Source organism: Hypanus sabinus, chromosome 27, assembly GCF_030144855.1.
Source record: "Hypanus sabinus isolate sHypSab1 chromosome 27, sHypSab1.hap1, whole genome shotgun sequence".
Taxonomy (NCBI): domain Eukaryota; kingdom Metazoa; phylum Chordata; class Chondrichthyes; order Myliobatiformes; family Dasyatidae; genus Hypanus; species Hypanus sabinus.
Window position 1 is genome coordinate 518440 of NC_082732.1, and position 16160 is coordinate 534599.

General features: G+C 41.2%; 1 protein-coding gene across 1 annotated transcript; it reads left to right on the top strand.

Annotated features, from left to right (window-relative positions):
• The first annotated feature begins 1423 nt into the window (after positions 1-1423).
• LOC132381965 (complement C1q subcomponent subunit B-like) lies at positions 1424-14919 on the top strand. The gene is made up of 3 exons (XM_059951667.1): positions 1424-1517; positions 10907-11101; positions 12132-14919. The coding sequence occupies exons 2-3, from the start codon at positions 10918-10920 to the stop codon at positions 12683-12685; spliced, it is 738 nt and encodes a 245-aa protein (XP_059807650.1). The 5' UTR covers positions 1424-1517; positions 10907-10917; the 3' UTR covers positions 12686-14919.
• The last annotated feature ends 1241 nt before the right edge of the window (positions 14920-16160 follow it).

The window sequence follows — 16160 nt, forward strand, 5'->3', positions numbered from 1 at the left end:
TATCCATGTAAATCCAAATTACAGAAAAATAAATTAACTATGTTAAAATCACCTCTAAATAGCCAGCAGACACTGTTAACAATGTTCAGTAAGGAAGCCAATACAACGACTGAAGCTAGTTTTGTTATATCATGGAATATTGCTTGTGCTAAACGCCCACAATCTGATGGCGAATTTGTTAAGAAGAATATAGTTGAGGTTGTTGCAGTGTTATCCAAATAACACAAAACTTCAGCGACTAATAGCACAAACACCAGTTTCATGCCACGCTGCAAGAGAGGTGTATCTCCCAGATCAGTACTAATGTTACAGTCAAAATGCAAAATGATGTAAAGAATTCCCTTGCATTCAGCTTAGTTCTTGATGAATCTAAGTCTTAGATAAATAAATATCATTAACACATCTTTTTTTTCCTTTTTATTTTTATTTTTGGCAGTCTAATCTTATGTTACTGAAATACAAATTTGCATATTTTTCTTAGGTGTTTCCGTAGTTCATTACCATATTAAATATGCTCAATATACAACGTTTGTAGTTAAAACAATCATCAGTCAAGATTTTGAAAACATTTGGTATATATGTACATTATGATTACTAAAACTAATACAAATTAACAGTTTAAAAAATAATGCATGAATAAATATTATTGTATACATGTATTTCTTAACATTTATAAAATTTTTGCAACAAAATGTGTATGTAACAATAAAAATATGCGTGTCAATTTTGTTCATGTCTTGCGGCTCTCAAACATCTGAAGTTAATTGTATGTGGCTCTTACATTAAGTAAGTTTGGCCACCCCAGGATTAAATCCACTGTCTTTCCATCATTAAGCACATTTTCCCCTCCTCAACGAGTTTGTACGGCATAATCTGCCTCGCAAAGCCATGTTGACTGTCCCAAAGCAGGTCCCAAGTGTGCAGAAATCCTATCCCTAAGTATCCTCTCCAAAAGCTTCTCTACCACTGACATGAGGCTCTCTGCCTCCTTATTAACTGGATTATCCCTTTTTCTGTTCTGGGGACATACTGGAATCTATCTCCACCACAGACCTGTCCTGCAGTCTATCCCTACCAGTGGCAGAAACTGGAGATTGGACATGTGTTATCAATCCTTCCCTCTGTTCTCTGATAATTTGTGTAAATTTCAGCAAGGTGCCTGATTTTCCTGAAATATTACTAGGTTCACAGAGAAGCTGCAGCAGGGGCTGAGAAATCACTAATTTTCACTGGTTCAGACCACATTTCAATTAATCTCAAATTTGATATTGTTTTCTCATATCTTTAACAGTAACCTCCAGCATTTTGTATGTCTGAAAGTGTAATGAAAGTTCCATTCTCAAACCTTTTGTTTAAGATGAGGAAGTGAAACTTGGCAGTGGAGTTGGTTGATCATCATCTCTGCCAGATTATTTCATGCAAGCAACACAAACCTCCCCTTTCAGTACTGCGAGACTTTTTTTTTGAAAATTTCATTTAGCAAATCTTAATCTTTCAGCCTTCAGACAACAGTCAAGGTAGGATTTAGAAAAATATCAATTGTTCATTCTAGCATCAGATATATGTTTATATTTAAGATATTTGGTACAAAATGCTAGCCAATGAACCCGTGGTTAACTGATTATTTGGTTCGAGCTTTGAGTCAGATATTTTTATTGTGAGAGTTGTGTTCATTCAGAGTTTTGTTTAGAAGCCTGCTTTAAGAAATCTTTGGTATTTCATCAGAAGAATGCGCCCTTAAATTCAGTCAGAAGTAGGTGAAAAATAACCTCATTCGATTAAGTAACATTTCAAATGCAATTATCCCTTCTTCAGAAGTAACTTCTCTGACATTTGGAATTATGTTTTTTTCTTTTCAGGTAGTTTTATCTTTTATTAATGTATATCCAATTGCAGTTACAATGCTGGGCAACAACAAGATGGGAATACGGTGCCTGGGTTGCTTCCAGTGCACTGATGTATCCGGTACAATGCTATGTCCGTGACATGAGTACAAAGAAGCAGCTTGACTCTGAAAGGTTTGAGTGCCCACGTGAATTATTTGCACGTTCTAGCACTGCCAGTTGTAAGTAGTTGAGAATTAGAATCAATAGAGTTAAAGTCTTGAAATGGATTTTTGAGGGTATTAGGCAGGATATAGCTGGATTCAACTAGGTGACTCTATTTAAAGGTGAAAGTACAGCTGGCAAGTGGAAGCGTTTAAAAGGGTCATATCAACAGTCCAGTTCTTGTTAGGCTGAAGAGTAAACATACCAAGTTCAGTGAATGCTGGCTAACATGAGATACCAAGGCTCTGGTCAGGAAAAATAAGGAAGCATACATTGTACACTGGTGAAGTTCCATTGTTCAAAAAGAGTAGCAAGTACAGGCCAAGAAACTATAGGTCAGTGATCCTGACTTCAGTTGTAGGGAAGATACTGGAGAACAAGATCTATCATCAATTGGCCTGATCAGGAATAATTAGCATGGTTATGTGTATGGGGATCATGTCTGACGAATCACTTACAATTTTTCAAAAAGCTAAGTAAGGAGATAGATGAAAATAGGGCAGTGGATGTTGTCTGTATGGACTTTTAATGAAGGCTTTTAATGAAGTCCCGCATGGCAGCCTGACCTGGAAGACTAGGTTGCACAGGATTCAGGGGTTGCTAGCAAGTTTTATTCAGAATTGGCTTGATGATAGGGTAATGGTTGAAGGTAGATTCTCTGACAGGAGGCCTGTGACTAGGGGTCAATATTGGGACCTCTATACTGTATATTCATTATGGATATAATAGATTTTTGAAATGAATGTACATAGCATGATCAGCAAGTTTGTTGATGATAGTAAGTGAGAGGGTCTTGTTGATAGTGAAGGAGATTGCAATGAATTGCAGAGATCTTGATCAGTTAGGGAAACTGGCAAATGATTTCATCTTAGATTAGAGTGTGGTGATGCATATTGGACATACAAACCTGTGTAGGACATATACAGTGAATGGACATGTTGTAGAACAGAAGGACTTGGCAGTACATGTAAGTGGTTGTGTAAGTAGACAGGGTGATGAAGAAAGCATTTAGCATACTGGCCTTTATCAGTCAGGGCACAGAGCTTAGGGTTAGGGTCATTAATGTATGTTGCAATTATACAAGTCATTGATGAGGCTGAACTTTAAATATTGTGTACGGTTTTGGTCACCCTGTTATGCAAAAGACATGTCGAGCTAGAGGATGCAGAAGAGATTTACAAGGATGCTGCCTGGACAAGAGGGCCTGAGTTATAGACAATAGACAATAGGTGCAGAAGTAGACCATTCGGCGCCTCGAGTCTGCACCGCCATTCTGAGATCATGGCTGATCATTCACTATCAATACCCAGTCCCTGCCTTGTCCCCATATCCCTTGATTCCCCTATCCATCAGATATCTATCCAGCTCCTTCTTGAAAGCATCCAGAGAATTGGCCTCCACCGTCTTCCGAGGCAGTGCATTCCACACCTCCACAACTCTCTGGGAGAAGAAGCTCTTCCTCAACTCTGTTTTAAATAACTGACCTCTTATTCTCAATCCATGCCCTCTGGTACTGGACTCTCCCAACATCTGGAACATATTTCCTGCCTCAATCTTATCAAATCCTTTAATTATCTTAAACGTTTCAATCAGATCCCCTCTCAATCTCCTCAATTCCAGCGTATACAAGCCCAATCTCTCCAACCTCTCTGCGTAAGACAGCCCTGCCATCCCAGGAATCAACCTAGTGAATCTACGCTGCACTTCCTCAATTGCCAGAATGTCCTTCCTTAAACCTGGAGACCAAAACTGTACACAATATTCCAGGTGTGGTCTCACCAGGGCCCTGTACAAATGCAAAAGAACATCCTTGCTCTTGTATTCAATTCCCCTTGTAACAAAAGCCAACATTCCATTTGCCCTCTTCACTGCCTGTTGCACTTGCTCATTCACCTTCATTGACTGGTGAACTAGGACTCCTAGGTCTCTTTGCATTTCTCCCTTACCTAACTCAACACTGTTCAGACAATACTCTGCCCTCTTGTTCCAGCTTCCAAAGTGGATAACTTCACATTTATTCACATTGAATGACATCTGCCGAGTATCTGCCCACTCACTCAGCCTATCCAAGTCTCCCTGTATTCTCCTAACGTCCTCTTCGCATGTCACACTGCCACCCAGTTTAGTATCGTCAGCAAACTTGCTGATATAGTTTTCAATGCCCTCATCTAAATCATTGACATAAATCGTAAAGAGCTGTGGTCCCAATACAGAGCCCTGTGGTACCCCACTAGGCACCTCCAGCCAGTCTGAGAAACACCCATTCACTGCTACCCTTTGCTTTCTATCTTATGAGGAGACATTGGCCATGCTGACTTCAGTTGTAGGGAAGTTATGAAGGGAATTCTTGGAACATAGGAGAATTAATGACATCACAGTAGTTTAGGAAATCATAGGGGATATAGGTAAACTGGATGGTCATAGTGGAGTCTGCAACAAGAGGGGAGAGAGAGATTTAAAAGAAACCTGATAGGTAACTTCTGTACACAGGGAGTAGTATCTGGAATGAGCTGCCAAAGGGATTAATTGAGGTGGTTATAAATGCAACATTTAATAGGCATTTAGGTAAGTACATGGAGGGGAGGGGTTTGGAGGGTTATGGGCCGAATATGGGAAACTGGAACTAACAAAGTGAATGCTGCATGTAACATGGTTTAGATGGGCCAAAAGGCCTGTTTACACACTGTTTTACTCTATGATTTTCAACCTATCCTGATAACTCAAACCTTCCCATACAGGTAACATTCTCTTCAATCTTGTTTTATACCCATTCATTTAATGATATCCTTGAAGTGGAAAAAGGAAGTCATCAAATGGTGCTATTTTGAGCCTTCATTCCAACACTTCCCATCTGGCAGAATATAGACAAAAGACTGAAGCAATATGATCCACTCAGACGTCCTCTCCATCTCCTGATCTCCTAGTTTGCTGGAAACAAGGGATCTAACTTTAAACTGAACTATCAGCCTAACAGGAAGCTTGAGCAGAAGAGTTCACTTCAATTATCTTGACAGCAGTCTGCATCCCATCCCATGTGGATGTGAATCCTGCACTTGATCTTCTACCATCAACAGCCTTGACACATAGATGGTGTCTTCAACTAGGCCAACTTCAAGAGTGTGCTACTAAAACACTATCATCATTTCTCCTATACCACCAGGTCCCCAAACATCATTGACTATGGCTACACAACAATCAAAGATGCCTACTGAGCTAACCCCAGCCCACACTTTGGTAAATCAGAAGCTGTGCTCCTTCCCCTGCATTCAAACAGAAGCTTAAATGGGAGGGCTCAGTACAGTGAGTTGGACAGTGCAGGTCTGAGGAAATAGATGAGTTTCTATGCAATTTATTTGTGTCAGTAGACTGATCCATGTTTAAAGACTCAACAGCTAATCTAAATAAATATGTCATCACCATCAAAGGCCCTAGCAGCAAGTGCATTGAGAACTGTGCACCAAAGAAGACAATTTGGTTATTTCCAAACTAGAAAGGATAAACCAGAAAATACATGCCCTGCAAAAGTCCAGGAGTGTGCCGTTCAAATCAGGGGTAATCTTAACATTTACAAGAAATTGAGATACGACCTCCACAAAGCAATCAAAGATGCCATGAGACTGTACCAGTCCAAAATCAAGTTCCAGACCAGCCATCAATTGTGACATACTATAATGGATTCTGAAATTATGTTGGGCACCATCGTTAACAACAGTGATGCTGGTCAGTGAGCTTAATGTATTCGATGCACATTTTGAACAGAAGGTGAATGGAATATCATCACCGACCTGAACCCATAATCACCATTGCAAACATCAGATTGCTGTTCCAGAGAGTGAACCCACAGAAAGCTTCTGGCCTGGAGGCTGTCCCTGACCATGTCCTTGGATCTTATGTCAATCATCTGGCAGGGGTATTTTCAAGCATTAGGCATTTTTAACATCTTCCTGCTTCAATCAGAGATTCCTGCTTGCTTTAAGAAGACCATTATCATCCTGGTATCTAAGAAAAACAAAGTAATTTGCTTTAATGACTATCACTCCATGGCTTTGACATCTACCATCCTAATCATAGCACATATAATCTAATCATCCTAATCATAGCACACAGGCTAATCATAGCACATATCAATTCTAGCCTCCCAGACAACCTTGACTCATTGTAATTCACCTTCCAGTTGAACAGGTCCTTGGTGAAAGATACCTACCTGACCCTGTACTCATCTCTGGAGCATATTGATAATAGGGGCACCTACATCAAAGAACTACTTATTGGCTACAACTCCACCTTCAATATCAGAAATGCAAGCAAACTCAAAGCCAAACTCCTAGACCCAGGTCTTAACAAGCAGATTGATCTTCTGCAGTCACCTCAAAGATGCATCCTGGTCTAGTCAGGACTATGTGGTGGATATCAGCCTTGCAGAGGCTGCCAGCTTTTATCAGGATCTACTAAAAATCTGGAACAGGGTTGCCTCTGGCTGGGAGATCATTCTGCTGATGCAGGGTGGTGTCTAGGCTGAAGGAGCAGCCCATCACTGCTGTACCTCATCAGGTGCTGGTGTGGCTCAGATACGAACAACTTTGCACTCAACATCTGCAAGACTAAGGAACTAATTGTGGATTCCAGGAAGGGAAAGTCAGGGGAACCCACACTAGTCCTCTTTGAGAGGTCAGTGGTGGGAAGGATGAACAGCTTCAAGTTCTTACACATCAACATTTTGGAAGATCTATTCTGGGCCTTACACTTCGATGTAATCATGAACAAGGCACATTAGTAGCTCGACTTCTTCAGAGTTTATTTTTGAAATTTCATGTCACCAAGGAAGATTTCTGGAGATGTACAGTGGAGTACTTTCTGATTAGTTATATCACTGCTTGGTTGGAGTCTCCAATGCACAGCATTGCCAGACTGAAAAGGGTTATAGATTCAGCATGCTCTGTCATGGGTATCATTCCCACCATCAAGGGCATCTTTGATGTCCCAGGAGGGCAGCCAAAACAAAAGAGATAGTCATGGATATTGAGAATTGAGATGGTGCAAATGCTCCTTAGGTGTAAACATCATCAATAGTCTGTCCTGATCCAACTTTGTAGATGCCATGGCCAAGAAAGTCTGTGTATTTCCTCATGAGCCACAGAAATGGGGCAGGTCATATTTAACCCTCACCAATTTTTATTGGTGCAGCATAGAAAGCATCTTGTCAAGGTATGACAACTGCTCTGCCCAAGAAACTGCAGTTTTGAATGCAGCCCAACACATCACTGAAGGCATAAAAACCATAAGACATAGGAGCAGAGTTGGGCCATCTGGCCCATTGAATCTGCTCTGCCATTCAATCATGGCTGATCCTTCTTTTTTTATCTCCTCCTCGACCCCAGTTCCCGGCCTTCTCCCCATAACCTTTGATGCCATGTCCAATCAAGAACCTATCAATCTCTGCCTTAAATATACCCAACGACCTGGCCTCTGCAGCTGCATGTGACAACAAATTCCAAAAATTCACCACCCTTTGGCTAAAGAAATTTCTCCGCGTCTCTGTTTTGAAAGGGTGCCCCTCTATCCTGAGGCTGTGCCCTCTTGTCCTAGGCTCTCCCACCATAGGAAACATCCTTCCCACATCTACTCTATCCAGGCCATTCAACATTCAAAAGGTTTCATTGAGATCCCCCCTTATCCTTCTGAATTCCAGTGAATATAGACCCAGAGCCATCAAATGTTCCTTGTATGATAACCCTATCGTTCCTTGAATCATCCTTGTGAACCTCCTCTGGACCCTCTCCAATGCCAGCACATCCTTTCTAAGATGAGGGCCCCAAAATGATTCACAATACCCAAGGTGTGGCCTCACCAGTGCCTTATAAAGCCTCAGCATCGCATCCTTGCTCTTGTATTCTAGACCTCTTGAAATGAATGCTAAAATGGCATTTGCTTTCCTCGCCACTGATTCAACCTGCAAGCTAACCTTCAGGGTGTTCTGCACAAGGATGCCTAAGACCCTCTGCATCTCAGATTCCTGTATTTTCTCCCTGTTTAGAAAGTAGTCTGTATTTTTATTTTTACTACCAAAGTGCATGACTGTGCATTTTCCAATATTTTATTTCATTTGCCACTTTTTTGCCCATTCTCCTAATTTTTCCAAGTCCTTCTGCATCCTACCTGTTTCCTCAACACTACCAGCCCCTCCACCAATCTTCATATCATCTGTAAACTTGACAACAAAGCCATCTATTCCATCATCTAAATCATTTATATACAGAATAAAAAGTGGTCCCAACACTAACCCCTGCGGAACAACGCTAGTCACTGGCAGCCAACCAGAAAAGGATCTTTTTATCCCCACTCACTGCATCCTGCCAATCAGCCAATGCTCTAACCATGTTAGTAACTTTCCTATAATACCATGGGCTCTTAACTTGGTACGCAGCTTCATATGTGGCACCTTGTCAAAGGCCTTCTGAAAGTCCAAATATACAACATCCACTACACCCCCTTTATCTATCCTACTTGTAATCTCCTCAAAGGATTTTCCCTGAAGGAAACCATGCTGACTTTGTACTATCTTGTTCTGTGTCACCAAGTACTCCATCACTTTATCCTTAACAATTGACTCTAACACCTTCCCAATGACTGAGGTCAGGCTAACTGATCTATAATTTCCTTTCTGCTGCTTTCCTCCTTTCTTAAAAAGTGGAGTAACAGTTGCAATTTTCCTGTCCTCTGACACCATGACAGAGCCCAATGATTTTTGAAAGATTATTTCTAATGCCACCACAATCTCTAACGCTACCTCTTTTGGAACGCTAGGGTGCAGTTCCTCTGGTCTGGGTGCCTTATGTACCTTTAGGAGTTTCAGCTTTTTAAGACCCTTCTCTCTCATAACAGGAACTTTACCCACTTTGTCCACCATTAACCAGCCTTCTCTCCATAGACGTTGTCCACATCTCTCACTGCCTCAGTGAAGCAACTGACCAAAGACTCCACCCAGCCCAAACATTCTCTTCTCTTTTCTCCCATCAGACAGAAGATATAAAAGCCTGAAAGCCTTACCACTAAGCTCATGGATAGCTTTTATAAGACTCTTAAAAAGACCTCTTGTACAGTAGGATAGACTCTTGACCTCCCAATCTACCTCATCAACACACACAAAATGCTGAAGGAACTCAGCAGGCCAGGCAGCATCTACAGAAAAGAGAGAACAGTCGACTTTTCAAGCCAAGACTTGTCATCAGGAGTGGAGAGTCAGAGTAAGAAGTTGGGGGAGGGGAGGAAAAAGTACAAGCTGGGAGCTGATTGGTGAAACCAGGATAGTGGGAGGAGATGAAGTAAAGAGCTGGGAAGTGGATTGGTTAAAGAGATAAAGGCTGGAGAAGGGGGAACCTGATAGGAGAGGATAGAGGCCATGGAAGAAAGAGAAGGGGAAGGAGCATCAGGGGTGATGGACAGGTAAGAAGGTAAGGTAAGATAGGGAAATAGGAATGGTGAATGGTGAAGGAGCAGGCAATTACTGGAAATTCAAGAAATTGATGTTCATGCCATAAGGTTGGAGGCTATCCAGATGGAATATGTGTTACTCCTCCAACCTGAGTGTGGCCTCATCGAGACAGTACAGGAGGCAATTGATTGACATGTTGGAATGGGAATGGAAAGTAGAATTCAAATGGGTGGGCACCAGGAGATCGTGCTTTTTGAGCAGATAGAGTGGAGGTGCTCAGTGAAGCAGTCTAAGTGCCACACCTGCCCTTACATCTCCTCACTCACTACCATTCAGGGCCCAAACAGTCCTTGCAACTGAGGTGACACTTCATCTGCAAGACTGTTGGAGTAATCTACTATATCTGGTGCTCCTGGTGTTGCCTCTTGTTTATTGGAGAAAACAACTTGGCTCTGCTCCGTCCACCACAAAAAGCGGGATTTCCTGGTGGCCACCAATTTCAATTCTACTTCCCATTCCCACTTTGACATGTCAATCCATGGCCTCCTCTACCGCTGTGATGTGGCCAACACTCAAGTTGGAGGAGGAACACCTTACATTCCGTCTGAGTAGTCTTCAACCTGATGGCCTAAACATTTCTCGAGTTTCCAATAATTGCTCCTTTTTACCATTTCTTTTTCCCTTTCTCACCTTATCTTCTTACCTGCCCATCAACCCCCTTCTCTTTCTTCCATTGCTTCTGTCCTTTCCTATCAGATTCTCCCTTCTCCAATCCTTTACCACTTTTACCAAAATATTTCCAACTTCTTTACTTAACCCTTCCCCCCTCCTGCTTTCACCTATTACCTATCACCTTGCCCTTCTTCGTTCTTGCCCCATACTTTCTTACTCTGACTTCTCCCCTTACTTTCCAGTCCTGATGAAGGATCCCAGCTTGCAGTGTCAACTGTTTACTCTTTTCCATAGATGCTTCCTGACCTGCTGATTTCCTCCAGCATTTTGTGTGTGTTGTTTGGATTTCCAGCATCTGCAGATTTTCTCATGTTTGCAATCTACCTCATTATAGGTTTGCACTTTATTGGCTGCCTCCACTGCATTTTCTCTGTAACTGTAATGACTTATTATGCAATGTGTTATCATTTTACCTTTTACCCCCTCAGTGTTCTGATGTGACATAATGGACAGCATGAAATAGAATTTTTTCACTGTACCTTGGTACACATGAGAATGAAAAACAGCCACTAATTACAAAATGCCATTTTCAAAGTAACAGTCATGACCAGAATTGCACCAATGCTGCAATTGCAGTATTGCAGTCTAACCAAAGTTTCAAAGTTTCAATCGCAGTCTTATAACTTGCAAAGTTTCTTATAACTACAACATGACTTTCTGACTATTATATTCAATCCTGTTTTACTTTTTCCAGTGTGGTCCCACATGACAATGTCTCATCAAATACATTATTTGGGGTTCGTTCTCTTGTATATCCTAATGGTAACAGCAGATCGAGACACTTGCCCAGCTTCTAACAGAATTCATGGGACTCCTGGTCGGCCTGGAATTCCTGGACTTCCTGGAAAAGATGGCTTGGATGGGTTTCCCGGGCAGAAAGGGAATCCAGGTACTTTAATGATGTCCAGTTTTCTTGATCTCCTTTAGTCAACATGGTGATAATCTAAAATAAACTGACTGGGCTGTCCCATTGGGAATGTGTGGTATCAAATAATTGGCTGAACTCACTCCTGTTAAGAACTCAGAATGAGAATTAGAATCAGGTTTATTATTACAACAATGCTTGTGAAATTTATTGCTTTGTGGCAGCAATGCAGTGCAAGACACACACACACACACACACACACATAGTAAGGTACAAAAAGTAAATAAATATTGCTAAAGAAGAACAGCGAGGCAGTGCCCATGGATTCATGCACCATTGAGTAACCTTATGGCAGATGGGATGAAGTTGTTGCTAATCATGACTATGCGTCTTCAGGTTACTGTACCTCCTCCCCAATGGTAGTAATGAGAAGAGAGCATGTCCCAGATGATGAGGGTCCTAAATGATGCAAGCTGCTTTGATGAGGTACCACCCTTTGAAGATACCTTCAATGGTGACAAGGTTGGAGAGTCAGTAGATGCAGTGACACATCAGAGCAGGCCTAGGAGCATTGCATCTCCAGTCTAAACATGCAAACCAGAGAATGATTTCAGTTTCTCTGAACAAAGCAAGTATAAGCTGCCAGACTCAACACCCTTCTGAAAGACTCATTGTTTGTTTGTTTATTCCATTAATCTTTACTTTGTTTTGCACTACAATTTGACGAAGCTGGCTTTTTTCCCTTCTGCAAATGCTGATTGACCTGCTGAGAATTTTCTGTTTTTGACCATTCATTCTTCTTCTGTCATTGACACGATTCCCCATTAGCCATTTGCTGGAATCTTGGTGAAATGTAAGCTACATGTTGTTACTTTGACCCTACTCCTCTCTTGAGAAAATCCCCAGGCAATGGGACCGGGGAATACACAAGAGAGTGAGATTTTCCCTCTGGATTATGGTGTTCAAGAATACGCTACTGGCTCCACTTTCTGAACATTTCATGCAAAAAGATTGCAAGCAATTAATTTAGTCACTACACTTATACTTTTGACAGGTCCTCCTGGATCGGTTGGCACAACCAGCAGTAAAGGAGAGAAAGGTGAACAAGGCATTGAAGGCCCGCCTGGCAAAGTCGGACCTGATGGTGAGAGCGGAGAAAAGGGAGAAAAGGGTGAAGCAGGAAAGAGGGGCCAGAAAGGAGATGTAGGAGATATGAGTGCTCAGAAGTCGGCCTTTTCCATGGCAAGAAACACTGATAAGCCACCACGAAAAGGGTCAACGATAATATTTGAAAAGCGGATCAGTAATGAACAAAACCATTACTCTCCTAGGTCAGGAAGATTCATGTGTCATATCCCAGGCCTGTATTACTTCACATACCATGCAACTTCAAAAGGATATCTGTGTGTTGACTTAATGTATAACAGGGTAAAGGTGGTCACTTTTTGTGATCAGGTTTACAACTCGTTCCAGGTCAGCTCAGGGGGAGTCGTTCTTAAACTGAATACAAATGATATTGTCTATCTTCAAGCAACAACCTCCAATTCGATACGAGGACAGCAGGGAGCTGACAGTGTCTTCAGTGGATTCCTCATATTTCCCGACTAAAAGGCCAACTGCTAATCAATCAGAGTTGCCTCATACATCAGGGAAAATGGCCCTTCTGCACAACTAATCCATACTAAGCATGGTGCACACTTACCCCCAAACTGATCCCATTTGCCCGTGTTTGGCCTATATCCCTCTAAACCACTCATATCCATGTACTTATCCAAATATTTCATCGTCCATGCCTCAACCATTTACTTCAGCTGTTACACCACTCTCTGCATGAAGAAGTTTCCTCTCAGGTCCCCTTTAGATTTCTCACCTCTTAACTTAAACCTGTGCCCTATAGTTTTTATTTCCCTTTCCCTGTGAAGAAGACTACATGCACTTCATGATTTGATATGCCTCATTAATGTTAGCCTACATTCCAAGAAATAAAATCCTAGACTGCCCCAGTGCTCCCTGTAATTCAGGTCTCCGAGCACTGGCTGTATCCTTGTAAATCTCTCTGCACTCTCTCCAGTTTAATGATATATTTCCTATAAAAGGGTGATCAAAACTGTGCATAATACTTTGAGTGTGGTCTCACCAACATCTTGTGCAAATGCAAAATAACAACCCAACACATTTGTGTTCAGTGCCCTTACTGCTGAAGACCTGTGTGCCAAACAACATTTTCACTACCTTGCCTCCTTATACCACTTTCAGTGAACTATATGCTTGTCCTTCTAGGTTTCTATGTCCACAACACTCTCCAGTGCCCTACCATTCACTGTGAATGTCCTGTCCCTGGTTTGAGTTCTCTAGGATTTGTATGTTCTCCCTGTGACCACATGGGTTTCTTCTGAGTGCTCTGGTTTCCTCTCACAGTCCAAAGATGTACTGGCTGGTAGGTTAATTGATCATTGTAAGTTATCCCATGATTAGGCTAAAGTTAAATCTGGGATTGCTGTGCGGCGCAGCTTGTAGAGCTGGAAGGCGGTATCTCAATAATTAATTAATAGATAAATAAAAAAGTAACAAATTTCACTTATCTGAATTGAAAGCCATTTGCCAATTCTTAGCTCAATTACCCAGCTAATCAAGACACTTGGCAAGTTTTCATAACCATCTCAACACCACTTAATTTAGTATCATCTGCAAATTTATAAACCAAGCCTTGTACAGTCACATTCAAATCATTTCTATAAATTATAAACAGAGAAGTTCCCAGCACCAATCCCTGTGACACACCACTAGATACAGGCAGAGAAAAAACCTTCAATTATCACCCTCTGCTTCCAACCAACCAGCCAGTTATGAATCCAGTCCACCTTTTGGATCCCATGTGATCTAACCTTCTGGGTGAGGCTGCCATGCATGCCATGTCAAAGGTCTTGCTGAAATTCATATAAATAACATCCACTGCCCCACCTTCATCTATTCTCTTGTGATAGGGCTTTCAGATTTAGCAGACATGCCTTCCCAAGCATAAAGGCATGCTGACTACCCCTAATCAGGCCATGTCTGTCCAAATATTGAAAGATCCCATCTCTCCAAATCCCATCCAGTAACTTACCCTTCAGTGATGTCAGACTCACTAGCCGGTAGTTCCTTGGATTGCCTTTTACTGCCCTTCTTAAATAAAAAAAACAACATTAAACCACCCTCCAATCTTCTGGAACTTCACTTGTAACTAAAGATGAAGTAAGTATCTCTGCAAGGGCCTCTACACTTCCTTCTCTCGCTTCTCACAAAATCCGAACATGTATCTATGCGTATGTGCTTTAAAGGTGTGACTACCTCATCATTGGTAATTCTTATGTGCTCCAAGCCAACACCACTCATTTCCCTCAATTCTTCCCACAATTTCCCTCTTTTTCTCCATAGTAAAGACTGACACAAAATATTCTTTAAAGATCTCACTTGTCTCCTGGGTCTCCATGCACAGATAACCATGCTTATCTTCAAGAGGACACTTTCTTTCCCAAACCACCCTTATACTCTTAATATACGGTTCATATAGAACCGCTGTGGAAGGAAGGTTGAAATTGTATTTCAGAAACAAGAATTTGGGATGACAGCAGTGAACAACTAACACTGATATCTGAAATTTCCCTGCTTAATATTAATGAGGACATTTAACATACTTAAAAAGAAAAAGTTATTGTCTTCATTGAAGAGTTTTCAGAGATACAGCTTTATTTGAAGACCTCAAAAATGACATTGTAGTAATTCTTCTTTCTTTGATCACATAAGCTAATGCCAAATTATTTTAAAAGTTATTGTCTTTGGCATGTTTCTGTCATTCAAACCCGAAGCTTGTGTATAAGTGCCTAATAAAATGCAGTTATGTATCACCATTTAAAAAAAACTCAATGTGATAAATAAGTCTGAAAATTGAGCAAAAGTAATTATTTCCACTATACAAGTTAGAAGCATTGATTTGGCAATCAGCTTTTTAATATCTATCAAGGTAACTAACCAATTTAGAAAATTTGTTACAAGAATCAGGAACTGCAATGTAATCAAGAACTTCAGTATGCTTATTTTAAAAATTAAATGAATGTAATCATTTTATTCTGTGTTGATTGTGCAGAAAGTTCAAACAAAATACTACATACTGTATATCTGATGGTGGTGTATTGGGTACAGCCAATACTTCAAGTATCACGCTAATATCTCAGGTGACCAGACACAGGAGAAGTAGGCTTTGTCCTAATCTGTGAATGTGCACTCCTTCATCAAGGACTAGAGAAGCACAAAAACATAAGCCAGAAGGGGATGGGGTAGTTATCAATCAAAGAGCAACAACATTAGAGGAAAAAGTTGGAATGAATTTTGTTTCTGTCTGCCTGAAATTTCATGTGGCACTTCACAAAGGCAGAAGAAGCAGAAAGATGGGGTCCTATGCCATACTTCATAGACACCTCAATGGAGCAGGAGTCACTTGTCACTGGACAGTCACATTTATAGCAGACTGAATCATGGGAGTGGAATTTCCTGGTTAGGTTGTGAAAAAGTGGGTTGAAACTATGTTCTACGGATAGTAGCTATAGTTTTGAGTTCCAAGATGTATTTCACAGAGGGACAACATTTTTTTCAATTCCACAAAGCTTTCACTAAGACATAGAACATAGACCATAAAAGATTACAGCATATTATGGCCATTCAGCCCATAATGTTGTGCTGAACCAGCTAAAAAGCAAATCAAAAACACCCAAACAGTGATCCCTCCTACCTACAGCACGTCCATATCCCCACCCCCACCATCTTCCTTACAATCATCTGTCTATCTAAACATCTGTAGGGTCATTTTTTGCAGCAATACATAGAGGTACCAACTAGGGAAGTGATAGTGTTGGATCTTCTGTTAGGGAATGAGATAGGTCAGGTGACGGAGGTATGTGTTGGGGAGCACTTCGGGTCCAGTGATCACAAAACCATTAGTTTCAATATAACTATGGAGAAAGATAGGACTGGACCCAGGGTTGAGATTTTTGATTGGAGAAAGGCTAACTTTGAGGCGATGCAAAAGGATTTAGAAGGAGTGGAT

Excerpts from the sequence above, each read along its gene's own strand:
- LOC132381965 (XM_059951667.1), top strand. The coding sequence starts at position 10,918 with ATGACAATGTCTCATCAAATACATTATTTGGGGTTCGTTCTCTTGTAT. Across the intron at positions 11,102-12,131 it reads CGGGCAGAAAGGGAATCCAG|GTCCTCCTGGATCGGTTGGC; the intron begins GTACTTTAATGA and ends TACTTTTGACAG.